The sequence below is a fragment of the Danio aesculapii genome, chromosome 23 (genome assembly GCF_903798145.1).
Source record: "Danio aesculapii chromosome 23, fDanAes4.1, whole genome shotgun sequence".
Taxonomy (NCBI): Eukaryota; Metazoa; Chordata; class Actinopteri; order Cypriniformes; family Danionidae; genus Danio; species Danio aesculapii.
Genome location: NC_079457.1, coordinates 8,056,854 through 8,083,334, shown reverse-complemented (window position 1 = coordinate 8,083,334; position 26,481 = coordinate 8,056,854). Strand labels below are relative to the sequence as shown.

Genomic DNA, 26,481 nt, shown 5'->3' with positions numbered 1-26,481 from the left:
AACTTAATTTTTTTCACGGCAAGGTTGACATTTGCACGGAATTGCTGATATATATATATATATATATATATATATATATATATATATATATATATATATATATATATATATATATATATATATATATATATATATATATATATATATATATATATATATATATATATAATTCATCCATTCATTTTACTCTGGCTTAGTCCCTTATTTATCAGGGATTGCCACAGCTGAATGAACCGCCCCAGAAAATAATATAACGAATTTGGAAACATTGCAAATTATGAGAGAAGAATTCAACATGTTCAACAAGTTTGGAGCGTATGTTTGATTCATAAGAATTAAAATGCACATCTAAATCTAAAACTTTACTAAAAGAAAAGAAAAAAGTCTATAAACTATTGTTTATAGCAATGAGTGTATGACAAGAATTTAGATTATTAAATATTCATGTTAAAAAATAAATTATTTATTTATCTAATAATTCCAGACAGCTTTTAGTGAATTTGCAATGTTGTCAAAAGAGAACTTTTAGTTGTTATACATATAAAAATGCCTAAAAACATGCAGGACCATTCAATTATCTGTGAACTCCACCATGTGTGATTCAGAGAACAGAAATTTGTAATCGCGTGACCATGTAGAGACCGAAATCACAGTCCTTTGTGTAAATAAGATATTACATACGGCTATTTAGCTTGTTTATTAAAAGAAGTTGTAATCTGGTGCTACATATAAAATACTATTAACTTGACTTGACAATTAAATATATATATATATACATACATACATACATACATACATACATACATACATACATACATACATACATACATACATACATACATACATACATACATACATACATATATACATATATATATATATATACATACATACATACATACACATATATATACATACATGCATACATACATATATATATATATATATATATATATATATATATATATATATATACATACATATATATATATATACATACATATATATATATATATATATATATATATATATATATATATATATATATATATATATATATATATATATATACACACACACTACCTGCTACGGCTATATTACAGCTTCTCATTCAAAATCTTTAGTTGTTGCTGTTTTTTTTTTTTATTTGGTAGCGGGTGATAATCGCACCAAAACATATTAAAATATAAGTGAATTATAACAGAGCGAACTTTTATGTAGTCGTAGTAGTGCTGTGCGTTATGAGTTTAACCCTTTAAGGTTACATGCTGACTGACTGACAGGGCTGCGCGATGTTTGTGGCCAGCAAACATGACGTAACTTTCAGTTATGATAAATACAGTTTCCATAACTATACTTTATTTATAGGTAAAGGTGGTTCTGCGTACAATTACTTTATCTTGCTCTACTTCAGGACCGATATGTATAGCAGGGGTTTTTAACCTTTTAGGACACATCCCCCCAAGTTTGGCCAATTTCGCTAGCGAAAATTTAAAAAGCCAAAATCCATGTGCACACATCATTCGCATATAACTTGCTGCGTTTAATGTGCGTAGCATTAATTACACTACAGCATAAATATATAGCTTAACTGATTCAGTTGTGATGATCGAGCCTGTCTCTGTGAGGACAACATGGTTGGATTCCTGACTACCTGTAAATCTTCTTCGACTGTCAGTAAGTGTGAGCCACAACATACTTGCTTTTAATGTACGTATAGAAAATGCTGCTTCGCAAAGCCACGTTAGCAGAGCCATGACTGCGTGTTTGAGTCGAACATTGAGTACAGTTACATGGGCACCAATACTTCAATGAATTTTAATACAATTAAGACAATATTTTGATTAAGAGTCATCATGTAAACAGTGATTTTTTTTTTTTATTTTTTATTACCGTAATCCGACTAATGTCATAACTGAACTAAACAGAAATGGAATTAAGACATGTGGAGTATGCATATATTATATAATGAAGTAAACACCGCAATCAAACTATTACCATCATGTAGGACTTTTGGCCATATTTTCCAACAAGATCCACACACACGGCTGTCAGTAAAGGACCGCAGACACACACATCGTGAAATGCTGAAGTTTTTTTTCTTTCTATTTGGCATGCGTTATTAAATTCCGTAACACTCTCACCAGTCCTTACTCCTTATTTGCGTCTAATACCCCGGTTTGTCACGGGGGCATGAATGAAATGTTTCCGAGTGAATGTGAAACTGCAGTTAAAGTCACCCAAAATTACAGGAAACTCTTACCTGAAAGCACTGCATGTAAACACCTTAATTGTATTATTCTCTTTTAAGGCAAATAACTAATTACAGATGTCCATGTAAGCGTAGTCAGTAGTGTCTTCGAAGAAAGTGAAAGATCCAGAAGGGCATCCTGCTGATTTGATTCAGAAGGGCACTTTTTTTTTGTCAGATGACTCTCCGGTTTGACTTCCATTCATCGTCATTCATTTTAAAAAGCACCCGGTTCATTTTATTTGTATTTGTTTTACTCGAATGCATAAACTCTACAGGTGCCTGATAATTAGATGTGGAGAGTATTTGAGAGCGCATAAGAAAATCTGCACTTGAGCAGTGTATATTTGAGGGCGTGCAAGAAGTTATGTGCACAAACAGAGGAAATCGGCACGTATTACATTATTATGCTCGTATTACATGAATGCAATATCAACTTAAAATACTGCGCTCGCAACATTTGTCATTGAAATAACCACGGAAATCTCTCAAAATAAAAGTCTGCTTTAATTTGAAGAACTTTTGTCAGAAATATGACCATAATGTTACCAATGCACTATAGAATTAAATTTTCAAGGTAATAATAGTAAATACAATTATAAAAACCTAAAGGAATAGCCAGACCAAAATCTGAGTTTACATTGAACATTTAGAATTGCATCTGGAAAAGATCAATGGAAAAAACGAATCTGGAAAATATAAGATGTAATTTGGAGGGCAAAAAAATTGCCTGTGTTTCTTTTCAGTCTGTCTGCACACAAACAAGTGAACTTAAGGTCATTCAAACTAGGTTCAACTTTAACCTTTGCCCGAAAAGTTTGATCACCTGATGCCCCTGGACACCATCCAGACTCTTTTACTATGCAATAGATTTTATGTGAGCTGAGATTATGGCTGGGCAATTCTTTCGATTATTATTATTTATTTATTTATTTTATTTATTTATTTATAAATTTTTTCCTCTATTTAATTCGAATTTACGTTTTAAGACAATAAAATTTTTTATTAAATTGAGGTATCGCGATTTAAAAAAAAAAAAAAAAAAAAAAAAGATACATTATAGTTGTACAAATGCGCTTTGCTCCACTCTCTGTATTACGCTGCCTGATTGCCTGTATGAGTTTCAAACATGGCAGCAACAGACTGAACACAGGGAGACTGGACAGCCTAGTTTAGCCCAATGCATGAAGTTGTGGACGTGCATCGCAGAGCTGGTGCAAATACAACACATACAAGCATTTAAGTGTCTTAAGTTGTGTATTTTTCTTTTGTTAAAACCTTTAGTTTGATGCGCTGTGGTCCACTCTCTCACGCTGCTTCAGTGCTGCCTGACAAGGGGATTTACATTCAGACTAATGCAACAAGTAAAATCATGCATGACTTCACGCTTTACTAAGTCATGTCTGTGTGGATTGTCAAGACATATTCCCTTATCAAGTCGATAAACTTGATCTCTCAACATGTATAAAGGACATAAAAACCTGCCATGTGAAAAACGCTCTTAGTTTGGTTTGAACACGAGCAGAGGTGAGCAGCTGTAGTAGTGAAAAGTGAAATTACCCGCCCCCATTACGTCAGTAGCGGACCTAGTTGAAACCCAGACCTGCAGCGTAATACAGAGTGGTGCAAAGCACATCAAATGATTGGTTATTAAAAGAGAAAAAAAGAATATATATATATATATATATATTAGACACACATCTGATGCTTGTATTTGCAGCAGCTTCATGTCCACATCTTTACGCATTGGGTCAAATTAGGCTTTGCAGTCTCCGTGTTCAGTCCTTTACTTCCTCTATATCTTTTTAAGAAAATGGCTCCAGCATCACAACCTGTCATTCAATCAGAAGAAAACAAAGTCAAAGCCGAGCTGAAAGCCTATTTGATGTCTCCTGATATAGATTCAGATACAGACCCACTTCACTGGTTAAAGGCTAATGAGACAATCTTTCCCAGGCTCTGCAAACTTGCAAAAAAATACCTCAGTATTTCTGCAACCAGTGCCCCTTTATAACCTGTCACAGAGCATCTCTAAAGCCTGAAACAGTAGACAGACTGGTGTTCCTCTCAAGAAACCTGTAAAGAACAGCTACATGTGACTTATCAACAACATGCTTTATGTTTGCACGATGGTCTACAAAGTGTTTTTTTTTTTTTACTGTTGGAAATTTGCTGAACTTTTTTATTTGACTGATGTAATGTTTATATTGGTTAAAATGTATATTTTCTTACTATATATTCAAAACGGAAGTATTTAATATTCAATTCAAATTGCACAATATTTACTTTGATATTTTATTCAAATCTTCTGCAACGATATATAACTCGTGAATTTGTTTTACATTTATTTACACCTTGTTGAGCAATTTATGTACGGCAAGGCCATTAAAAATACAATGTTCTTTAACCAGATGGTTTTTCAAGTTACTTATAAAGAGAATGTTACTTCAGTGTTGTTGTTGTAATGTTTTAAGTTGACTAGTTACACAATAAAAAACTTTTTTTTTTCCTATATTGCCCAGCGCTAGTTGAGATGTAGCCTATGCTATTGTGCATTTTGAAACGCGTTGAGAAAATGTTCTAGTAAGCTGGTTAACAAGTGTTCAGTTTTAACAGGTATCTCTTCATCTTTCTCCCATCCATATGTTATCTTGTGTAACAATAGCAAGCTCCTGATTTACATAGAATTTATCTGATGCTTTGTCTTTGGACCTCAGTCCCGCTCTGACTCCAGCAGTTCTGCTTTACTGCACACACTGGCATGGAAACCGTTCACTGCAGAGCCAAGATGGACCACACTAAAACTAGAAGAAAATAAAGAGCATTCCTCCTATAGGTGCTTTAGTTTGACTTTGATAATCAAAAACAAGCAAACAGATTTAAAGAGCCCTAATGGAGGACGTTTCCTTAAATCCACTTTAACCTTCATAGCAGTTCCACTATAAATTCATTTTTCTGTTGATTTATTTTGAATAAATTTTGACTGACTAACATCTCTTCTTGAACTTTGATTTTCTAACTAGCTTAACAAAGCTTCAGTGCAGCAAGATGCTGAACAAAATATGTGATTATGCAATATTGTGGTTTAGTATTGCGATAAGGATATTTCTTGCACTATAAATTTTTCCTAAATTCATGTAATGATCATACTAAAATGAATATAAAATATATATTTTTCACATCTAATTAAATCTAATTCTGGTCAAAAGAAAGCTGTCAATGTGCAAACATTTTGACTTTATGAATGACTGAAAACAGTTGCAGACATTCTTCATTCTTATTGGCTGTTGTCATTTTTCTCGCTTGTCTCTTCATCTACCAAGACTCTTGATTCACCTTTGGGCTGCTTTAGCCAATAGCATACTGGGGGGATACAGGTATAAAGATAGTATGGTCTAGGGGTGTAAACCTACACTGGTCTCACAGTTCGGTTACGGTTATCATGCCATCGATTTGGTTCAATTTGATATTTCGGTGCATCACAGTGAATTGACGATTCTTTCCATAAACAATCTGATATTTTACTATGCAACACAATAATTCTTGTGTTAAAATGTATAATTTATAAATATTTATATTGATATTTTTTGTAATAAAATGTTGTCCTTTAATACAAGAAGTCAAATATATGTACTGTACTTTTAATTTAATTAATGTACATGCAGAGAACAACATGAGCATTTATAGCAAATAAACTAATGTAAATATTATCAAGCAAGTTGTTAAACACCTGTGATTGATCACGTGCTCAACAGAAGAGGCTGCGATTGGTCATTGTGGCTCTGGCACTGTTCAGCAAACAGTGAAACGGACACTGATGCTAATCAGCTGTGGCGATCAGCTGATCCATTATAGATGGCGACACGGTGGAGAAAACTCGCTCTGCAGAAAACGTTACCTCACGAACACGCTAGCAGGTCAAAGCGTTTTAATTACTCTTCTCCTTCGCCATAGTAAGTCACTGCCATATAACGCATATGTGATAAATGATGTCAGCACATAATAACTGGTTATGATTATTACTAAACCGATATGGAGTTGTTTGCGTTTTGTATCGCAGTGCATCAAAGAAACAACTCCTTTAGACAGCGCTAGTATAGTTCTGTCTGATTGGTCAAATTTGGATAAACAACCTAATTATAAAATGCACAAATTCTTGGCACGTAAAATACATTTAATTTGTCACATTAATTAGGGCTGCATGGTATTGGAAAAAACTGACATTGTGACGTTTTGTTTTTCTGCAATGTATATTGCCATATTTGGAAAATTCCTAATTTTATATTGATTGGAATGATTTATAATTGAGCTCATCTGCATAAATATACAAAATTATGCAAAAATTGATACCTCTCTTTTCACCCTGATGATCCCTCGGTTCCAGCTCGCATTTCAGCCTGCCTGTCAGACATTTCACACTGGATGAAAGATCATCATCTCCAGCTTAACCTCACGAAAACGGAAATGCTTGAAGTTTCTGCCAACCCGACTCTTCACCATAACTTTTCAATCCAGATGGATGGAGCAACCATTACTGCATCTAAAATGGTAAAAAGCCTTGGAGTAACAATTGATGACCAACTGAACTTCTCTGACCACATTTCTAGAACTGCTCGATCTTGCAGATTCGCACTCTATAACATCAGAAAGGTCCGACCCTTCATATCTAAACATACAGCTCAACTCATTGTTCAAGCTCTTGCTGCTCGCATCAAATTCAAAGCTCTGATGTTTGCTCACAAAGCGACCTCTGGCTTTGCTCCTTCGTATCTGCTCTCACTTCTGCAGATATATGTGCCCTCCAGAAACTTGCGTTCTGTGAATGAACGTCGCCTCGTTGTTCCATCCTTAAGAGGGAAGAAATCACTTTCCCGAACTCTCACATTCAATCTGCCCAGTTGGTGGAATGAACTCCCTAACTACATCAGAACAGCAGAGTCACTTGCTGTCTTCAAGAAACGACTAAAAACGCAACTGTTTAGTCTCCACTTTCCCTCCTAATCTGAAACTGCCTCTCTGGCTATACCACTGACTGTACTCTCTCTCTCTCTCTTTCTCTCTCTCTCTCTCTCTCTCTCTCTCAAAAAAATTACTAATGCTTTGCTTCTTAGACTTTACACACCTGAAACTTGTCTATAGCACTTGTTCACTGCTGCTCTTATAGTTGTGTAAATTGCTTCCTTGTCCTCATTTGTAAGTTGCTTTGGATAAAAGCGTCTGCTAAATGACTAAATGTAAATGTAAAAATAAATAAATAAAAGCACAGATGAAAACAATAGAATAAAGATAAAAAATAAACTATTCTTTATGGCTTTCGGTTGGACTGGAACAGCATTAAAGATCAGAAATTCAATAGTCAAATGTAAAATAACACAGAGTAGTCTTTTTTCAATTATGCTATAATTCATAATAAACACAATCTTCATTAAAGTGGCAAACTTTATCATTTTTCCTGTGCCCAAATAGTTTAAATCCTCTTGAAATCTATTCAGAAAACACCCAAATAAAAGCCTTTCATATTATAAAATTAGCGTTAAACTTAGCAACAACTCCACAAATCCACAAGTTCTGACCTGTTTTCTGGTTTATTATAATTCCAATTTGAAATTCGAGATCCTTTGATGTGACGCACATTGCGATATCGATGCTGAAACGATATATTGTGCAGCCCTAATATGAATGTGGCCTTTTATCTCAATAACTAAATCATTTGTCAATATATTGTGCAGCCCTAACCTGTATGCCATCATATTTTGAGCCCTGTTTAGCATATTTGTTGGCAAAACAAGTGCTCAGAACTTTGTGTAAGTTTGATGTCATTAACGCTAACTGCTGCTGTAGGTGGTTGTTGTCTGTGTACTCATGCTTATTCTCTTCTGCCGTCACTACATACTTAACCAGCCTGTGCCGCCCGGCATTCAGAGCACAGATTAGTAAGCTAATCAGGCATGGGCCTCAGACCAAAGGTTCATGAGGGTTTCTACCATTTTATGTTCTGTGCTGGAATGAAGACAAAAGCAAGAGAGAAAGTGTCTAAATCCTACATTTTGTGTCAGATCTCGAGAGAAAGGATTGCATTCTACTGTAACTTGGTTATAATGTCTATCTTTCATCATCTCAAGTGAAGCTGTTGGAACATTTGATTGTTTTTGAATCCCTTGAGCATTTGAGTCGAATGAAAAGCCTGTATTAGGGAGTTAACAAAGGCCAAATCAGGTGAATACAAACATGCCCCACAGGTGTCATGTTAGTCTCACCAGCACAATAGCCTGGGGTTTGTTTAGATGGTGCACAAATATTTGATGGTTTCTGTCATATTTGGCTTCTGTTAGTAATATATAAACAAGCGTAAGCACAACTATTTTTTTTGTGTGTGTGTGGTTCTTAAAGGAGTCCTCCTCACACCTTTCATACTTGACATATTCATATATAAACATCCGTTTTTTGCTGTTTTGAAATATGTTGCATATTCAGTCTATCTATCTAAAAGGTAGCAGTGTAACCGATCACAAATCTCAGGGTTCGCATCACATTATGGTTTTTTAGTCACAGATCGGACCATTTCTCAGATCAGCCAAAAAGAGATGACTAATGTAATTTACTTTCCTTTTATCACAAAAACAATACTGCAAGACACTTTTGGTTTCACAAAGTAAAATGAAGAAAAAATGAGCTGAATAAAAATTAGTAAAATATTCAGTACTGTGAAAAATTAATTGTTACTGCTACTGTTGCTGATAACGCTAAGTGTAGAAATCTAACATTATCATTTACACAACCCATATTTCATGTTTCATTGCTAGACGGATCATTTTTGAAGAATTGTTCAGTGGCATATTTTTATGGCTGGCTGTCACCACCTATTGGTTAAATAATGTAATTGCTGCCTACAACTTTCATTTTTGAGTGTCAAGTTAAATGCATATGACTGTGATTTTAATCTTTACCATAAACATCAGTGGTTATATCTTTTGCGTGTTTCAAACACAGATTTGAATGCAGCGTTTCGAAGGATTAATAAACATATTCAAATAACCATCATTTATAATTTAGGTTGCGTGAGTGTTGAGATCCCGATCTTTTAATGAACATTTGTCCAGCTTACACTCAATGCATAATGCAGGCTAAAGAATCAGTGACCGAAAACATCTTTTAAGAAACCCACCACATCCCGAATAACCCACCATAAAACTCAGAACAAAATGACCTCCCCGTCACCTACATGCACATAGATTTGACTGAATGATTGACAGCTGATATTAACCAATGCGTTTGCATTCTAGAGCAGTGCGCCAATCAGAGCTTGAAGGCGGGGAAAGCATTGCGGGATTTGTTTACTGTAAATAGTTAACATGGCGACTGTTTTAAACTGTCCTGAGTGCTACGTTTCACCTTTTTTAGGTGCAAAGATGCATTCTGCATGAATGTCTCCTAAATTCGCGCATGCGGTGAACAGTTTGCAGTGAAAACCGGTCGCATGGCATTAATTTTATGCACTCACACAAATGCTCCCAAATATATTTTGATGTCGCATAGGTAAAATTTTGGCCGCTTGTGCAACCAAAATAGTCACAATTTTGAGCCCTACAACAAGGGACCTAATACTTTTGCACAGTACTGTATGTACAAATATATTTGTGTACTTTTGATTTGGTTAAATATCTGATTTGCATATATTGCAGTAGCTCAGATTTCTATATAAGGGTATCGCATGACCAGCTGTTGCTTTCACATTTTTCTTGATTGCCTGGCTCGCACCTGAGTTTGATTGACCACGTATTTGATTGCTAGGGAAGAAATGGAGGCATATCATATATAAAGAGAAGCTTCATCTCTGCTTGTTTTTCACTGTGGGCCATGAGGTAATGTCCAGATGCAAGCATGCCTGCAGAATTTTCTCCGCAGTTTTTTTCCGCCAATGAGCAGACGGTGAACAGCGATGATCATTATAGCCAATCACAGACATTTCTGTTCAGCACTTGAACACAATGGCCAATCATGGGTGTTTAAGAACTAACTTGACAGAGCTCAGTTAGCTGGAAATTGCAGGTACCTCACATTTTTTATCGTTTCAATACTTGTATTATGCACTAATTATTTACTTTTCTTGATCTGCTCTAAATGCTCCTGTTGATTTCTGTGGCTGCACTTGAGTTTTGTTTGCTATATTCAAGAACCCTGTTTTCTATGAGCAGGTAAAATTAAAGGTTCAGTTCGTATATCTGACTGCTTGTCTTTTAAAGAACACCTATTTTACCCCTCTTTCAAGATTTAAGGAGAGTCTTTTATGCCTCCAGAATGTGTCTGTAAAGTTTCAGCTCAAAACACTTATCCGATTATTTATTATACCTTTCTGTATATTGGAAATTTGAGCTGTAAGAACATTGAAGCTGTTTTTGTTGTGCCTGTGCCTTTAATGCAAATGAGCTGGTTCTCCCCGCCCACCATTCCCACGGGCATGTCAGAGCCAAACAGATCGCTCACTGTTGATCTGATGGGTGTAGTCTTCTCCTGCTGCGTCTCACGCATAAGCAGCACAGTGACAGACAAGAATGAAGCCGATTTCCCTTACTACCGTAGGAACTTTCCCAACGGTTAGTTGATACAGTGCTCAGCATCTATGAGTGCACCCCATTTTTAAAATTTATATTTTTATCCATTTTTCAGTTAATTTGGGTAATATGTGTTGGTGCATTTAAACAAAACAGATGTATTAAACAGATATATTTATTAAAATAGTCACAGAACTATTTTAATACTTTAGTTACAGAACATCTTACATTTAAATTCATGCAAAATATTGCAAAAAATATTACAAACTACAACATTTCAACAAAATTGTGTATATATTTTTTGTTTCTCTTGATTTTTGCTATTTTTGAAAATTGTATTTAATATTTTTCCCTAACATATAAGTTTGGTCTACTAATTTTTAAACTATTATCGTAAGTTTTTTTTGTGAGATTAGCTTCAGATTTGGCTTCAGTACTGACTAATGTATATGCTCAAATATAATATTGTAAACCATCCTATAGAAAATATTCATTTAAATGAGAGATTAAGGGGCGTGTACTCCTATATGCTGAGCTCTGTATATTTGTTGTGGTGTGAATTCAAGCCTTTCTGCAACGATGAGTTACACAACACACAATGTTGTTATAAAGTTCGCACACGCGCGCACACATTTAGCTTTGGACTGTTTTTGCACAGCAAATGTGACAGGATGCATGGTAATATCCACTGCTGTATGGACATCTGTCAATTGATGTACAAAATAAACCTGATTTAAGTTGACGAACCGGGATTGAAGCGTCTTTTGTTATAATTGTACTGATGTTACGCGGCTGTGGTGATGAATTACAGCAATTTTACTGTGTTTATTTCCAACATGCACTGTTTTAAAAATGATTTAAACTTGTAAAACTTATTCTTAAGGTGCTGATGATCACAGAGAGCTGAGATCTTTTAATCCCGGTTGCTTTGCGCACGTCCTGTCTTGTGTATATTTGAATACGCGGCTGTCAATCAGTTCGGTGGGCAGGGAAACCGCACTCCTACCTCATGTTGTGGTGGGCCTCAAAATGGGAGGGATTTAGATCCTATTTTCACATCTGAAAATGTGTAAAAAGAGACTTGGTGTGTTTCTATCACTCCACTATGACAGTGGACTCTCTATACCTACACACAGTTCTGTCCAAACAGCTTACAAAAGTTGATTTTCATCATAGGTGCCCTTTAATATAAGCAGTCAGATATATGAACTGAACCTGTACATTTTTTTTGTGCCAGTGTAATAAGCCACATACAAGCTTACATTGCGTCTACATGTGTCAGTATAATTTTGGCTTGTGATATTGCTGTCAGAAGATTTCTAGGTTAAACACCACTGAGTCTCCCTTACCATCAAGTAAAGAGCCAGAGTTGTGGCACACACTCATTGACTTATTTTTAGGCTTCATATTCTCTTAGGAATTGATAAACGTGTAAGCTTAGTTTTAATAAGCCTCAGTGGAGAACTGATAACTCCAGGTTGGAATGTATCACTGTACTATTGGAGTCTGGTGGAAATTCGTTCTGGGCGATATGTGAAGGAATAACGACTTTTATCAATGCATAATTTTTCTCTAGAATATAATCATTTCCCTCAGTAAACATTTGAAACCTTTCCCATTGTTTGTCTGAGAAAGGTGATATCTTGCATTTCTGCCAACTGGATAAAGTGGGTCAGACGGAGTTTGGCCTGGGATAAATCAGGAGCAGCATTTTCCTGGAATCTAGAGCAAGGGATGGCCGTTTTAGTTCCATCTCCTGAGGGATCGTACACTGAAATGGATCGGATGATATCGCAACAGCTCTGTTTAAATGCATGGCTAGCTGTCTGCATTAGTCATTTATTCTCTGGTGCTTATTCTCATTTACTCACTGGTTTTAGATGCTCTAGGAACATGCTGGTCATATTGTAGGAGGAACTGGGATGTTGCATGGTATTCACAATCTCATACGTCGATTAGGGACTTATGGTTTCCATTTTTTCCTCCAAATTTTCGTCTTGTTTGAATTTTTTCATCAATGTTTCATTGAATGTAAATAATCAATTTAATTCACATTAGTGTAACAAATTATCCATTTTTTTTTTACAATATTAGTGCAGCATGGAATGCTTTATTTTTATTTATATACAACTTATTGACTTAAGAACTCTTTCTGAATGATTTTATTATAATTCTTTTATCAAATCTATTTAAATAAATTCATAAAACTAGCAATTAAAAAAATCATAACAATTAAAATGCAACTATTTCATTTTTGAAGGACAAAGTGCTGCTGGTTCATATTTCAAATCAGAACATATCTAGAACATATATATATATATACATATATATATATATATATATATATATATATATATATATATATATATATATATATATATATATATATATATATATATATATATACGTATATACATACATACCTTGTACTACAACAGTACCTTCTTGAATCTATGCCACAAAGGATTAAGGCAGTTCTGAAAGCAAAAGGGGGTCCAACTGGGTACTATCAAGATGTACCTAATAAAGTGGCCAATGAGTGTATTGTGTTGCCGTAGTATACTACAAAAAGTAGTTATTTATTTCTTTCGTTTAAACCAAACAGTTATTGACTGGCTGTATTGAAGAGCTTTTGTGTTTATAATTTAATAGCAAACTTTTTGTATTCTAATATTTTTCAATTATACTCAAATATATGACCGTTTCCTCCTCCGGGTGCTCTGGTTTCCCCCACAAGTCCAAAGACATGTGGTACAGGTGGATTGGGAAGGCTAAATTGTCTGTAGTGTATGAGTGTGAATGAGTGTGTATGGATGTTTCCCAGAGATGGGTTGCGGCTGGAAGGGCATCCGCTGTGTAAAAAAACGTGCTGGATAAGTTGGCGGTTCCTTCCACTGTGGTAACCCCGGATTACTAAAGGGACTAAGCCGAAAAGAAAATGAATGAATGTATATGACCATTTCATGTATTGGCCATTTTTTTAATCCCATATTTCCCATGTTTCATGACATTTTTATGACTTGGGTTCCTTGTGTTTTTCCAGATCCTAATCTTCATGTATTGTGTAGAAATAAAATGTTTTGTTTTCGACAGTTCGAGTTGTCAGTGACTTTTGGTAAAATGGTCTTTGCTAGTATGTGATTGTATTTGTTCTTCATCCATTGCCTTTGTCGTCTAGACGCACCATCTGCCCATGGCTTGTTCATCCCTTCCTCCCCCACGCTGGAATTATGGGTAACAGTCTTTAAAGATCAGAGTTTGTGGAAGCCAAAATACCGCTAGCGTGTGTAGGATAGTGCTGGTCTTCCTTTATCTGCAATTGAAGCTTAATTAACTGCAGTCTGATGGCTTGTTTAGATGTTAGATTCTCATTATTTCTGATTCCTGGCTTTGTTGTACCTCATTTGCATGAGCTTCATTTGCAATATTATTCCAAAACGAGACGCTCATGTTCGTGTGGAATTCACGATGCATTACTATTATACTATTATAGATTGGTGTGTGGGATGACGCACATGCTGTAGCAGGAGGCTGAACGCTTTCATAGGAATAATCGATGACAGATTAGCCAGTTTGCTGATTCTGATATGGGCTGTTTGCTTCAGTGTCTGTTCCTGATCACAGAAATCTTGCATATGTGGAGACTTGATGATAGTAATGCTTTTAAATGCACTTTTTGTTTGTAGATGACATGATAGCCATATTATAATATGTATATTTGCAGAAGCGTATTGGACATCTGTTTTAAAGGAATTGCAGGGGTCTGTCAGCTCATAAATCTTTTTACAGTCACTTCCTAAAAGACCTCAGAGCTCGACGTAGATCAATATGATGCTGAGGCACTTTGATTTTTGAAACTGCTTTGGTGCAATTCTGTTGCAAATAACTAAGCATGTAAATATCACATAATTAACCTGTTTTTAACATGGAAATGACGTCACACGGGGAGTATGTTCCTATTATTGGTTTATGCTTGTGTAAATATTGGATATCTCTGTAGTTGTCGCGTTTATTTTTATTGTAAAAAAAAAAAAGATCCTATGCATCTTTTATTTTTGGTCAAATTTTCATTCATTTTATATTTAATGTGTTTTATATTTTGTTATTAAATACAGTGGGGAAAGTAAGTATTGAGCATGTCATTTTTTTCCTGAGAATAATATTTCTAAAAGAGCTGTTGACATGGAATTGAAGCAGATTTTGGTAAAAACCCAAACAATACAAACATAAAAATAAAACAAAAACAAATCTGAAACATGAGTTCTGTGTAATAATAATGAAAGGACACAAGGAGAAAGTACTGAACTACTGAAATGTCTTTAATACTTTATATAAAAGGCTTTTTTAATGAGCTTAAAGACTCCTCCCATGTGGAGGATGAAGTCACATGCATTTCTCAGGAGTGAGTTTTTCACAGACTTCAGCAGAGTGTAAAAATCTTGATGGTTCTGTGGGTCTCCTCGATCAAATCTGATCTTTATTTTGTATTCTTTATTGGATTGAAGTCAGGTGATTGGCTGGGCCATTCTACAGCTTGATTTTCTTTCTCAGAAAGCACTTGAGAGTTTCCTGAGCTGTGTTTTGGATCATTGTCTTGCTGAAATATCCACTCTGGTTTCATCTTCATCCTGCTAATGTAAATGTCACACTGAAGTAGCTAATATTCATTTACAATGAGGAAGGGCAGTGGGTTGCTGAAGAACTACTTAGAGATTTCAGCTGCTGTCTGGGCTTTCACTGCCTTTCTACACATACCTGCCTTCATGTGTTCCATACTTTTTCCTCTGCATAATTTCATTTTATTACACATAACTTCATTTGCAAACTGATTAAATTTTTTTTCATTGCATATGAATTTCTTTGGTTGTTACCAACATCTGGCGAAAATTTCAAGTCAACAGCACCTTTAGAAAAAGGTTTTCTAAGAAAAACGCTGACGTGTTCAATACTTATTTCCCGCACTGTACATAAATAATCCAGTTTTGTAATACTAATACTTTGTCATTTCTGTATTCTTTTTTATATATTATTTAATTATGTAACACTGAAATATGGCTAATTTAATATAATTAGTATTCATGTACCTGCATTTATATAATTAGTGCATTCTGTTTTAATAGTAATTTTTGAATAAAATATTCTTAAATATATTTACCAATACTGGGTTGCAGCTGGAAGGGCATTTGCTGCGTAAATCATATGCTGAAATTGTTGACGGTTCATTCCTCTGAAATAGAGACCACAGCCACAGGAAAATGAATGAATAATTATTCTTAAATATTGTGTGTATATGTATTACAAATATAAAGTACTAAATAAAAAATAAACATTTTATAATAAAGTATATTAAATATGGTATATATTATTATTATTATTATTATTATTATTATTATTATTATGTAATATTAAATAATGTAATATAAAATGTATACATATTTAAGTTTTCTATTTTAAAAAAAATAATTGTCTTAAGACCACCAACTCAGTCTAGCCCTGAAAGTAAAAAAAGTAAAATAATAAATGCTTTGTTTTGTCGCTCTTTCCTCTGGAGTCTTCAGGTGATGAATTAACAGCTTGGGGTTTTCCCATTTCTCTCTGTCTTTATCATTCAGGCTCTGACTACCTTCTCAGGGCAGATGAGAAGTCATCATGGAGTCAGCCGGACTCATCTGCCTCTGGACAGTACACCTACACTATCCCCAGCCCCACAGAGATGCACACCATTACCAAACCAGGTCAGACACACAGAACATGCATGCTCCTACCTGTATATATGCAGTTGATGATTTCTTATGTTTCTGCCTGTACATATGCAGTTGATGATTTCTTTCTATGTATAATATTTCCCAAGTACTATTTAATAAATTTTTCGCAGTACTTCTTCTGGAGAAATTCATATTTCTGGAATTTGGCTGAAATTAAAAATAAATAAATGAAAAACTGCTGGCGTCGATATTATTAGCCCCTTTAAGAAATTGTTATTTGAGTTTAGATGCAAAATCGTCTAAGTGCTGTCTGAAATTTTGATCTAAAATGAGCATTTTTATCAGGCTGGTGTAGTTTTTTTCAATCATGAAATCTTTCTTAAGCTGAATGTGGGGAAGACTAAGGTGTTAATTATTGATTTTAGAAGAAACAGTGAAGCAATATTACCTGTTTACAATTAATGGGCAGAATATAGACATAGTCAAGTCTTACAAATTTCTTGGTGTCCATTTTTTAAAATAAACTAAATTAGAAAAAGAAAATGAAGTTGTATTTAAGAAGGCACATTCAAAACTTCTTTTCTTTTTAAGGAAGTTAAGTTCTGTTGGCATCAGTAGAAAGCTGCTGTATGTTTTTTTTTATAATCCGGGAATTTTGGACTGTGTTTGGTTCTATGGTGTGCTCTGTTGGGGGAGTAGCATGACTGTGGGTGATAGAAACAGGATCAATAAAATGATCTGAAAAGCTGGTTCTATTATTGGTTTTAAGCCTGATTCACTTAAGGTGACTGTAAAAAAGAGAACAAGGGCTAAATTAAAGATCATTTTGAAATATGAAGGACATCCACCAAATAATAGCTTTAGAACACTTAAGAGCTCATTCAGTGAGAGACAAGTAATGCACCGGTGCTCCACAGAGAGATTTAGAAGGTCCTTTATCCCAGCCGCCATCAAGTTTTTTTTTTTTTTTTTTTTAAGGTTCAAGACACGTTGGAGTACTTTTTAGAATTTTTTACAGATTTGTGTGTGTTGAGCATCAGTTAAGACAACGTTAGCACCTGACACCTTTAATTGTAGGGAAAACTGGATAATTTTGAGCTTTTGTCAGCTAATTTCTTCTTCTGGGTTTAAAATAATTTTTGGGGCGGGATTAAAATTGGTGTCGTAGCGGGAATCTGCAAGTGGAGTGATGATGTGTTGGTTTCTCATTATTATTCCACAGTGTGTGCGGGGTCTTAAGAAGTATTAAAAGTTGATAAATCAATTATGAGAAAATTAAGGCCCTTAAAAGGTATTAAAAAGTCTTAAATTGCATTTTACAAGGTCTTAAATTTTGTTCAAGCGTTGTCCAAAGTGTTTGACTCCAAAAAGAATAAATATATTTATTTTCCTCTTAATATTAACAACGACATGCTAAATACACGCGATTGGTTCAGGCCGGGGCGCATCTGGCCAAGCTCCTTACTCTGGGTGATGGAATTTCCGACAAATGCGAGAAAATGATGTGACGTTCTCCACATGTAGCGAAACAATAGAGCGAAGCTGATGGCAAAATGGGACAATGTAAGTTTGCGTATCACTGGATGGAGAAAGACAAGTTTAAACAGTGGCTGCAGCCTGTCGCTAAAACAACCACGTAATTTATTATTTCAAGGTTTATTTCTTCCAAGCTTATCAGAGTTCTATTGCATGATTGTGCTCCATTGATTTATTTAACTACAATTGTTTATCAACAACTGTTTATTAAATTAATGGTTAGATACTGATTAGAACTTGAAGTGGAGATGAAGGCTTAAAATATTCTGAGAAGGTCTTTAAAAAGTCTTTAAAAGGTATTGAAATTACCTTTAGGATTCCTGCATATACCCTGTATTCATACAGTTTTCTTATCCTGTGAGAAAACTGCTTCTTAAATATTCACAAGAGCATGTGCTTTCCAAAGGCAAGACAGACCTACCAAGCTGTGACCCAATGACTTGGTAAGACCGCGTCTGCACGGCACTGGTCGTATGTGTTTGTTTCCATGATCCACGGGGTTTGTTGCATGTTTTTCCCCGAGATGCTGTCAGACACGATAGAGCAAAGCTGATGGTTTGCAGCAAGCATTTTTGTCAGGAAAGCTGTACGAGAATTGGGTAAAACCGGACTTTGTATTTTATCAGTTAAGTTCGATACCATTCAGACTCATCACCTATATCCGTGCTGCAGTGTTCATCAAATGTTTAAAATCCTCCAGATTACCAGCAGGGTTAATGGTTGGAATAGATAGGGCAAGAGACCTGCTGCACCGCTATCCTCTGTGTCTGCATTCAGACCCAGGGATTCAGGAGGAGAGAAGTCCTCCTCATTTATAGTGTTTATGTAAACATGATTTATCTTTATAATGATGTAACAAATTGTGGTTATGTGTATATAAAATTATGAATAACAAATGTAGCAGCAAATTAAATTACTTACTGTTTATTTCTTTGCATTTTAGCTTTGTAAACTGTAAGATCATGGGTCTCACGGATTATGTCTCATTTTGTGAGCCAGCTGACTACAGTTGTTTGCTCCCCTTTTTCTCCTCCTCCTCTGCCGGTCACACCCACTCCTCCCTCTGCTCGCAGTGCTCCACATCCCTCAAAACATTTTTTTTTTTAATTCAGAGGTAGACTTGTACCAAAAGAGGGGAGTTTTATTACTCTTTAATGGTGTAAGTGTAAGTGGTGTAATTTTATGTTTTATTTATTTATTTATTTTGCTCAGTTATTTACGGTGTTGTTAAGTGTAGTTAAATGTTGTGTTGTTGTACTGATTTTTGTGGTATTTGTTGTTTAATAGTTTATTGTATTGTGATGTTGATGGTGGCAAATGAGTTTCAATTAATAAAGTTCTCTACTACTACTACTACTACTACTACTACTAGTTTCAATAACAATTACTCTTAATGCCAAGAATAAATATTTTTATTATCTTTAAAGTAAAATAACTAAACATAAACCAATTAACCTTTAAAACAAATTAAACCGTTTTCTTGATAGCACCAGTGCTCCTAACTAAAATTTAGGTGCACCAGACATAATTTAGGCATATCCACCAAAATTATGAGCAGCATTACTACACGCTTTATATTAACAGATTTATAACATTTCAAATCAACACTAATCAAAACTATCATACAAAAAAAAATCTGCATGCGCCCACCAGACCTACACACATTGCTTGACATGAATCGAGTTAACAATAATAACTGTGCTGTTCTCACGGGTGCTGTCTGATATTGCACAGATCATATTAACATATAACTTATTATTTGCATACGTCATCTTAATAGCAATACTGGTCTTTTCATGAGCTGCAATATTAGTTCAACCTCAGTGAATGCATGCTCTGTAGCGATGATGAATGTGGTGCCAGTCCACGTCCCACCTGCTTTACGGTGAATGGCTTAAGTCATTTTCATAGCGGACTTTAACCACTGGAAGTCTTTTATCCACTCTTCGAAAAGTGTAAATGGTGGATTCACACTCACATCCACATGATCACTAATAAAATGTGCCGTTATTTGTAACTTGAAGTGGTTTCTAAAACTAAAGCTGCGTCCCAAATCGCATACTTATGCACTATTCTACGCCATTTTGTAGTACAAATAGTGTAAGTGCGTTCACACTGAAAACTCTAAAAATAATAAGTGTACTTTTAATTACCTGGATAATGCACTCATTCAGCCAGAAAAATGAAGTGTGTAATGATGGACACTTCACACACTCAACAGTCGCTGCTTTGCTTGCGCAGCGTAAGGGGCGAAGCTATTGGGCGCACATGTTGGATAGCTTTATTCATTTTGGATTGTGAAAGCAAAATTCTCCTACAAGAGTGATTATAGCGCCTCCCGATGGTGAATGTGGTTATACTCATAGCAGGTATTATGTGGTAGTTTGGTCTTTTATTTCACTAATATGGCTACCGTCAAACATCATCAGGGAAACTGGTTGAATTTCCGCTTATTAAAATAACCATTAGTGTTCCATTTGGGACGACACTACATACATATACTATGCTGTTGAGTGTGTAAGTGCATAGTGTGCCATTTGGGATGCAGCTTAAATTTGTCAGTGTTATTTTCATTTTCTAATTTCCACACCTTTACATTTTCGCGGCTGTAGCTCCCTGTCATCTAAACTGAGTGATTGACAGCTGATTTTAACCAATCTATTCGCGTTCTGTTTCAGAGCAGTGGGCCAATCAGAAAACTTTAAGGCGGGGCAGGCATTGTGGGATTTGTTTACTGCAGCAAGTTGACATGACGACTGTTTTAAACTATTTCTGAGTGTTACGTTTGTCGTTTTTAGGTGCAAAGATGCATTCTACTTGAATGTCTCCTAAATCTGCACATGTGGGGAACATTTTGCAGTGAAAACCAGTTGAACGACAACAGTCTTATGCGCTCACACAAATGCTCCCAAATATATTTTAAGGTCGCATAGATAAAATTTCAGGTGCTTATGTACTTCGAGTCCTGATTAACATAGGAGGCTGAGAAAAAACAAATTTTCAGACAGCACTTAAAGGTTTTTGCAACTGAACTGTTAAATTTTATTTATTTATATAATTTATAATACATATCATTTTTTACTATCCCTTTAAGCTGAATACTAGTATCTTGCAAAATATTATGTACTGTCATGATGGCGAAGACTAAAGAAAATAGTTTTTAGAAAGTAGTTATTAAAACTGTTAGGTGTAAAATGAGTTCTCTGTTAAACAGCACTTGGGAAACATTTAAAAACAATACAGAATTTCCCTGGAGGGCTAATCATTTTGTCTTAAACTGTATATGTGCAAATGATGTACGTAGTTGTGCAAACACCTTCTAGTTTTACTGCCTGAGCTCATGATCCTGGATTTGTGTGCTTGTGTTTGCAGAGCCTCTCATGCTGAAGAATGATGAACGGCAGAGACTCGCCCGCGAACGCAGGGAGGAGCTGGACAAGCAGAACGGTACAAACACTGTCATTAAAGACAACATTAATGCGCTTCCTCAATGCATTTTTATCCTCCATACTGCGAGTCATATTTCAGAAAAGAGAAAAACATTTAGTGGACACTTCAAAGTCAATATTTTGATGTTATTTGTTTAAAATAGTAGGCACTGTTCATTTTTTTCAGCAATTTTTTTACATCTGGTTAGGAAATTTGCATGGTTAGAAATCATGATGGAATATGCTTTGTGTTTGAGTTTGTTTGGTCAGGAGAAAAGGACACAGTTTCACATTTTTAACCTCTTCGACCTCTTGACAAAACAAAAATCCTAAAAATACTACAACAAAACAAAGCAAAGGATGCATGTTTGAGGATCCAATCAGTTAAATTTCCATCCACATCTGCGAATTTAAGTTAGACATAAGTATATTGGAATAAATAATTCCATCATAAATGTTTACGAGAACAATTCTTAAAAAAACAATTCTAAGTGCTGTCATTGAGCTCAGATTGCTGAACACAGTCTCATGAGTCACTTCTGGAGGTCTTTTTACCAAATAATTCTTATAACACTTTTTTTTGTCCCTCAAGAATTTCAGAACAGCTAAAACAGCTCAAAATGTGCATTAAATGTGGATGGAAGCAATAATAGCTTTTTTGCTTTTTGCTTTTTGCTTTTTTTTTTGTTTTTGCTTTTGTTGTTGTGTTTTTGCTTTGTTTTTGTTTTATTTTGCTTTGCTTTGGTTTGTTTTTGTTTTATTTTTGCTTTTTGTTTTCTTTTGCTTTGTTTATGCTTTGTTTTTGTTTTGATTTGTTTTGATTTTGCTTTGGTTTGTTTTATGTCTTTGTTTTGTTTTTGCTTTTTCTTTTTTTTTTTGCTTTTTTTTTGCTTTGGTTTGTTTTTGTGTCTTTGTTTTGTTTTTGCTTTTGCTTTGTTTTGTTTTGTTTTGTTTTTGCTTTTGCTTTTGCTTTGGTTTGTTTTGTTTTTGTGTTTTGGTTTTGTTTTTGCTTTTTGTTTTCTTTTGCTTTGTTTTTGCTTTGTTCTTGCTTTGTTGTATTTTGCTTTGGTTAATTTTTTGTTTTTGCTTTTGCGTCATTTCTTTTCAACATGTTTAATTTTGTTTCAACACTGCACATAAATTATACAGAAATCTACAATGTGCCAGAAATAGCCAACAGGCCATTTTGCATCTGTAGTCCCTGAACTGATGGCAAAATAGGTAAAAATATAAAACAAATAATCAATACATAAATTCATGCTTCAAAATACATATAACATTTAGCTATAATTATTTATTATGCTATTTCTCAAACCAACAGATTAATATAATAAAAACAACAATCTTAAACTTAACATTGACATTGACAGCTTTACATTTAATTTGGTTGAATTACATGCCATTCATGTCTTTAATTGCCACTTCCAGGCATGCCCATTCACGTCATATGTCTGGTTATCTTAAGAACGCAAGCAAACATTGTTTATGAAATCTTAGTCCTAAAAATTTACTGTGGAAACACACACAGGTACTACAGAATCGACCTTTGATCAGAGACTTAATCTTAATAAGCCTTAATTGATGATCAGTTTAATGTTAAAGCAGAGTTAGATGTTGTATGGTGTTCTTGTTAGTCCTGTTGAGTTTTTACAAAGAGTCAATTTAGGTTACAGTTCATGCACCATTTCTGTGTCTTTTTCCTGTTGTCTGTCTGTTTCTCCTCTGCATGACTAACGTGATGGGGCAGGTTGCTGTGGTGAGGTGAAGTTGTTATGTAAACGCTTGGCAAGGTGGTTACCAGGACACCCAGTTTTATGTAAGGGGTTAGAGACCAATACTGCGTCCCAGTTAACATACTTATGCTACGCCCTAAAATGATGTCCTTTTTTTGTGAAGGAAAAGTATATACTTTTGAGTGTGTAACAGAAGAGCATGCAAGCTTCGGGACTCACTACCTTGTTAACATTGTTATTTTGCTTAGTTACACCCCCTCTCAATCATCACTTGACACATCATCCACATTCCTTTCATATGTAATTGCTTACCTGACTGTCGATTCAGCAGCAGGTTAATCCAACATTCGTGCTTCTTTCAAGCAAAGAAATCTCCTCAGGTCTTTTCGATGATTATTAATTTAATGTTAATGTCTAAACCCATCTTGATATAAGTTCACATTGCTGTTGCAGATGAAATATAACACAGAAAACATGAATTAAATGTGTTCCAGTTGGCTAGATATTAAGTAATAGTCATCTAAACAACTTTACAGAAGCCTCTCTACTTGACGGTTGGTGTTGCGTGTCCGCCATGTTTGTAGTTTATTTACACTTTTTACCCGAGTTTGAAGTTTTAATCGAATTCAGGTCCAACATGCAATGTATTGTGGGCAATATTAGCGGTTCGAGTACTGTATGGACTCTTCTACAGTTCAGAAATAGTAGACCATGGGGAAACCTTTGGCAAACTCTTTTCAACATACTATGGTTTGGGACATACTACTTCTATTTTCAAATACTATTTAGGATGGATGGTATGTGAATTGGGACGCAGCACAAGACATTAGATATTGGCATATTATTTGTGCACGATTTAGATTGCTGAATTGTCTAGATGCAGATGAAATATAAAATCTTCAGTGCTGACTATGGACCCTTTTCACATTTCTGGGTTTCTCATCATAGTTGAATAAACTTAGAGCGCAGTGAATGGGAGAGTACAGCAAATTTTTATTTTTTACAATCCTGTTTGCTGAAATATTGAAAGAAACTCCATGATGGTGTTATCAAATGTTACGGCTTTAAAGCTTACAATTTTAACCCCTCTAGGGTTTAAAGAGGTAACATTTTGATGTGACTCAATTTGATGAGAGTTGGTGGCAAAATAGCAAATCGACAACCAAATATGACAACAATAAATGAATTTGTTTACAAAAGTGAAAAGAATTCAAACAGCAAAAATAACACGTACAAATTAAAGTATCTCAAAAAAAAAGACCCAATTCTATTTTGTACCCCTTCCCATTGGCCCATGAAACAGTCACTGGGAAACATCCATACACTCTTGGATTTATACACATACACTACGGATAATTCCCCTATTGCGCTTGCAAGAGGACCTGGAGGAAAAGCACGCCAACACGGGGAGAATAACAAAATATTACAATGTTAGATTTTTCCAGTATCGTGCAGGCCTGGTTTCCAGCCACTGCCAGCATTTTTGACAGCCTAAAGTTTTCTGCTATGACTGTATGATCATATTATTTCGGCTAGAATAAAAGCAGCTTTTAATTTTATTTAAACCCATTTTAAGGTCAGTATTATTAGCCTCCTAATGTAATATATTTTTTCGATAGTCTACAAAACAAACCACTGTTATACAATGACTCGCCTAATTACCCTAACTTGCCTAATTAACCTAGTTAAACCTTTAAATGTCACTTTAAGCTGTATAGAAGTGTCTTGAAACATATCTAGAGAAATATTATTTACTGTCATCATGGCAAAGATAAAATAAATCAGTTATTAGAAATGAGATATTAAAACTGTTATGTTTAGAAATGTGCTGAATCTTCTTTCCATTAAACGGATATTGGGGGAAAAAATAGTATAAAATAAACAAGTGTGGGGGGGTTAATAACTCTGGCTTCAACTGTATATCAAAATAAAGAACTGAGCCTCTGCTTTTAAACAAACAAACAGGCATTTTATTTTATCTTGAGGTGTTAATGTTTTTCTTCCACCACTAGAATGCAGATGCAGTTTTATTAAAAATACAATATTTTTGACAAAAACAGAGAGAAATGCATTTTTCTGGATTTCTAGATACAAACATATGTACATACCGTCTACTAGCAGAACGATCTTTAACTTGACTAAATGAATAAATTGTGTTTGTAGCTGTACGGGGCTCCAAGTGGCAGGAAAGAGAGGAAAGAGCCAGGCAGTTTCACGAGAGACAGCTGGAGGAGCGCAAGAAAAGGCTGGAGGAACAGCGGATGAAGGAGGACAAGAGACGTGCTGCTGTGGAGGAGAAACGACGGCAGAAGCTGGAGGAGGAGAAGGTCAGAAAATACTTGAAAATACCTGCTCTTGTATGTCACTATAGGAAACTGCTGACTGAATCAGCTGACCTGTATTGTGTGCGAGTGATGCTGTCCATGTTGTTATAATTGTAATATAACAATTATATAACAATTAATATAAAAATTATGTTATAATTGCAATATAACTTGGATGAACCCAAAAGAGCACATGTCACTCCGCTACTCACCCTTCTGCTAAATGACTAAATGTAAATGTACTATTTAATAACATTGTGATATTCAAGATTTGTGAAGTCATACAGCTCTGGATAACTTGAAACAGCGACCACAAGTCTTTCCTCCTTCATTAAAAGTTATCCGTCATCCTGACAACACAAACACTGCAGGCACCTCAACAGAAACCCTGCCTCTGCTTTCATTTGATGGAAGAATGAAAAAGACGCGACTGACGTAATGCGCTTTTCTGCTCAGGGTTGAGTTTTATTTCAACTGCGAGCACACCGTGCGCATTGGCATAACGTGAGGCGCGCAGGGCGCATAAGCAGCGCGCAAAACACTCGCGACCATAAGTAAACCATTCAAAAAATGACCGCAAAAACTGCTTTCGGTGATCGGCCCCTTATGCAGCCAAACTTTAAAAATATGTAAAATAATATTTTTAATTGTTTAACTGATACCATTAATCGGTTACAAACGCAACCTTTCGGTTAACGGTTAATCGGTTATTTTGAGCATTCCTGTTTGTAACCATGTGATGGAACACTTTAGCACAGGGGTCACCAATCTCGGTCCTGGAGGGCCGGTGTCCCTGCAGAGTTTAGCTCCAACTTGCCTTTACACACCTGTCTGGATGTTTCAAGTATACCTAGTAAGACCTTGATTGGCTTGTTCAGGTGTGTTTGATCAGGTGTGTTTGAGTTGGAGCTAAAATCTGTAGGGCACCGGCCCTCCAGGAACAAGTTTGGTG

General features: G+C 35.2%; 1 protein-coding gene across 4 annotated transcripts in view; it reads left to right on the top strand.

Moving 5' to 3' along the window:
* The window catches only part of map7b (microtubule-associated protein 7b), an 80,129-nt gene that overhangs the window by 17,924 nt on the left and 35,724 nt on the right, over positions 1 to 26,481 (top strand). For all 4 annotated transcript variants that reach the window (XM_056449347.1, XM_056449346.1, XM_056449345.1 and 1 more), the window contains exons 2-4: positions 16,416 to 16,538; positions 21,417 to 21,491; positions 25,369 to 25,532. In XM_056449347.1, the coding sequence (XP_056305322.1) occupies positions 16,416 to 16,538; positions 21,417 to 21,491; positions 25,369 to 25,532 (362 nt within the window). The remainder of the gene's footprint in view (positions 1 to 16,415; positions 16,539 to 21,416; positions 21,492 to 25,368; positions 25,533 to 26,481) is intronic.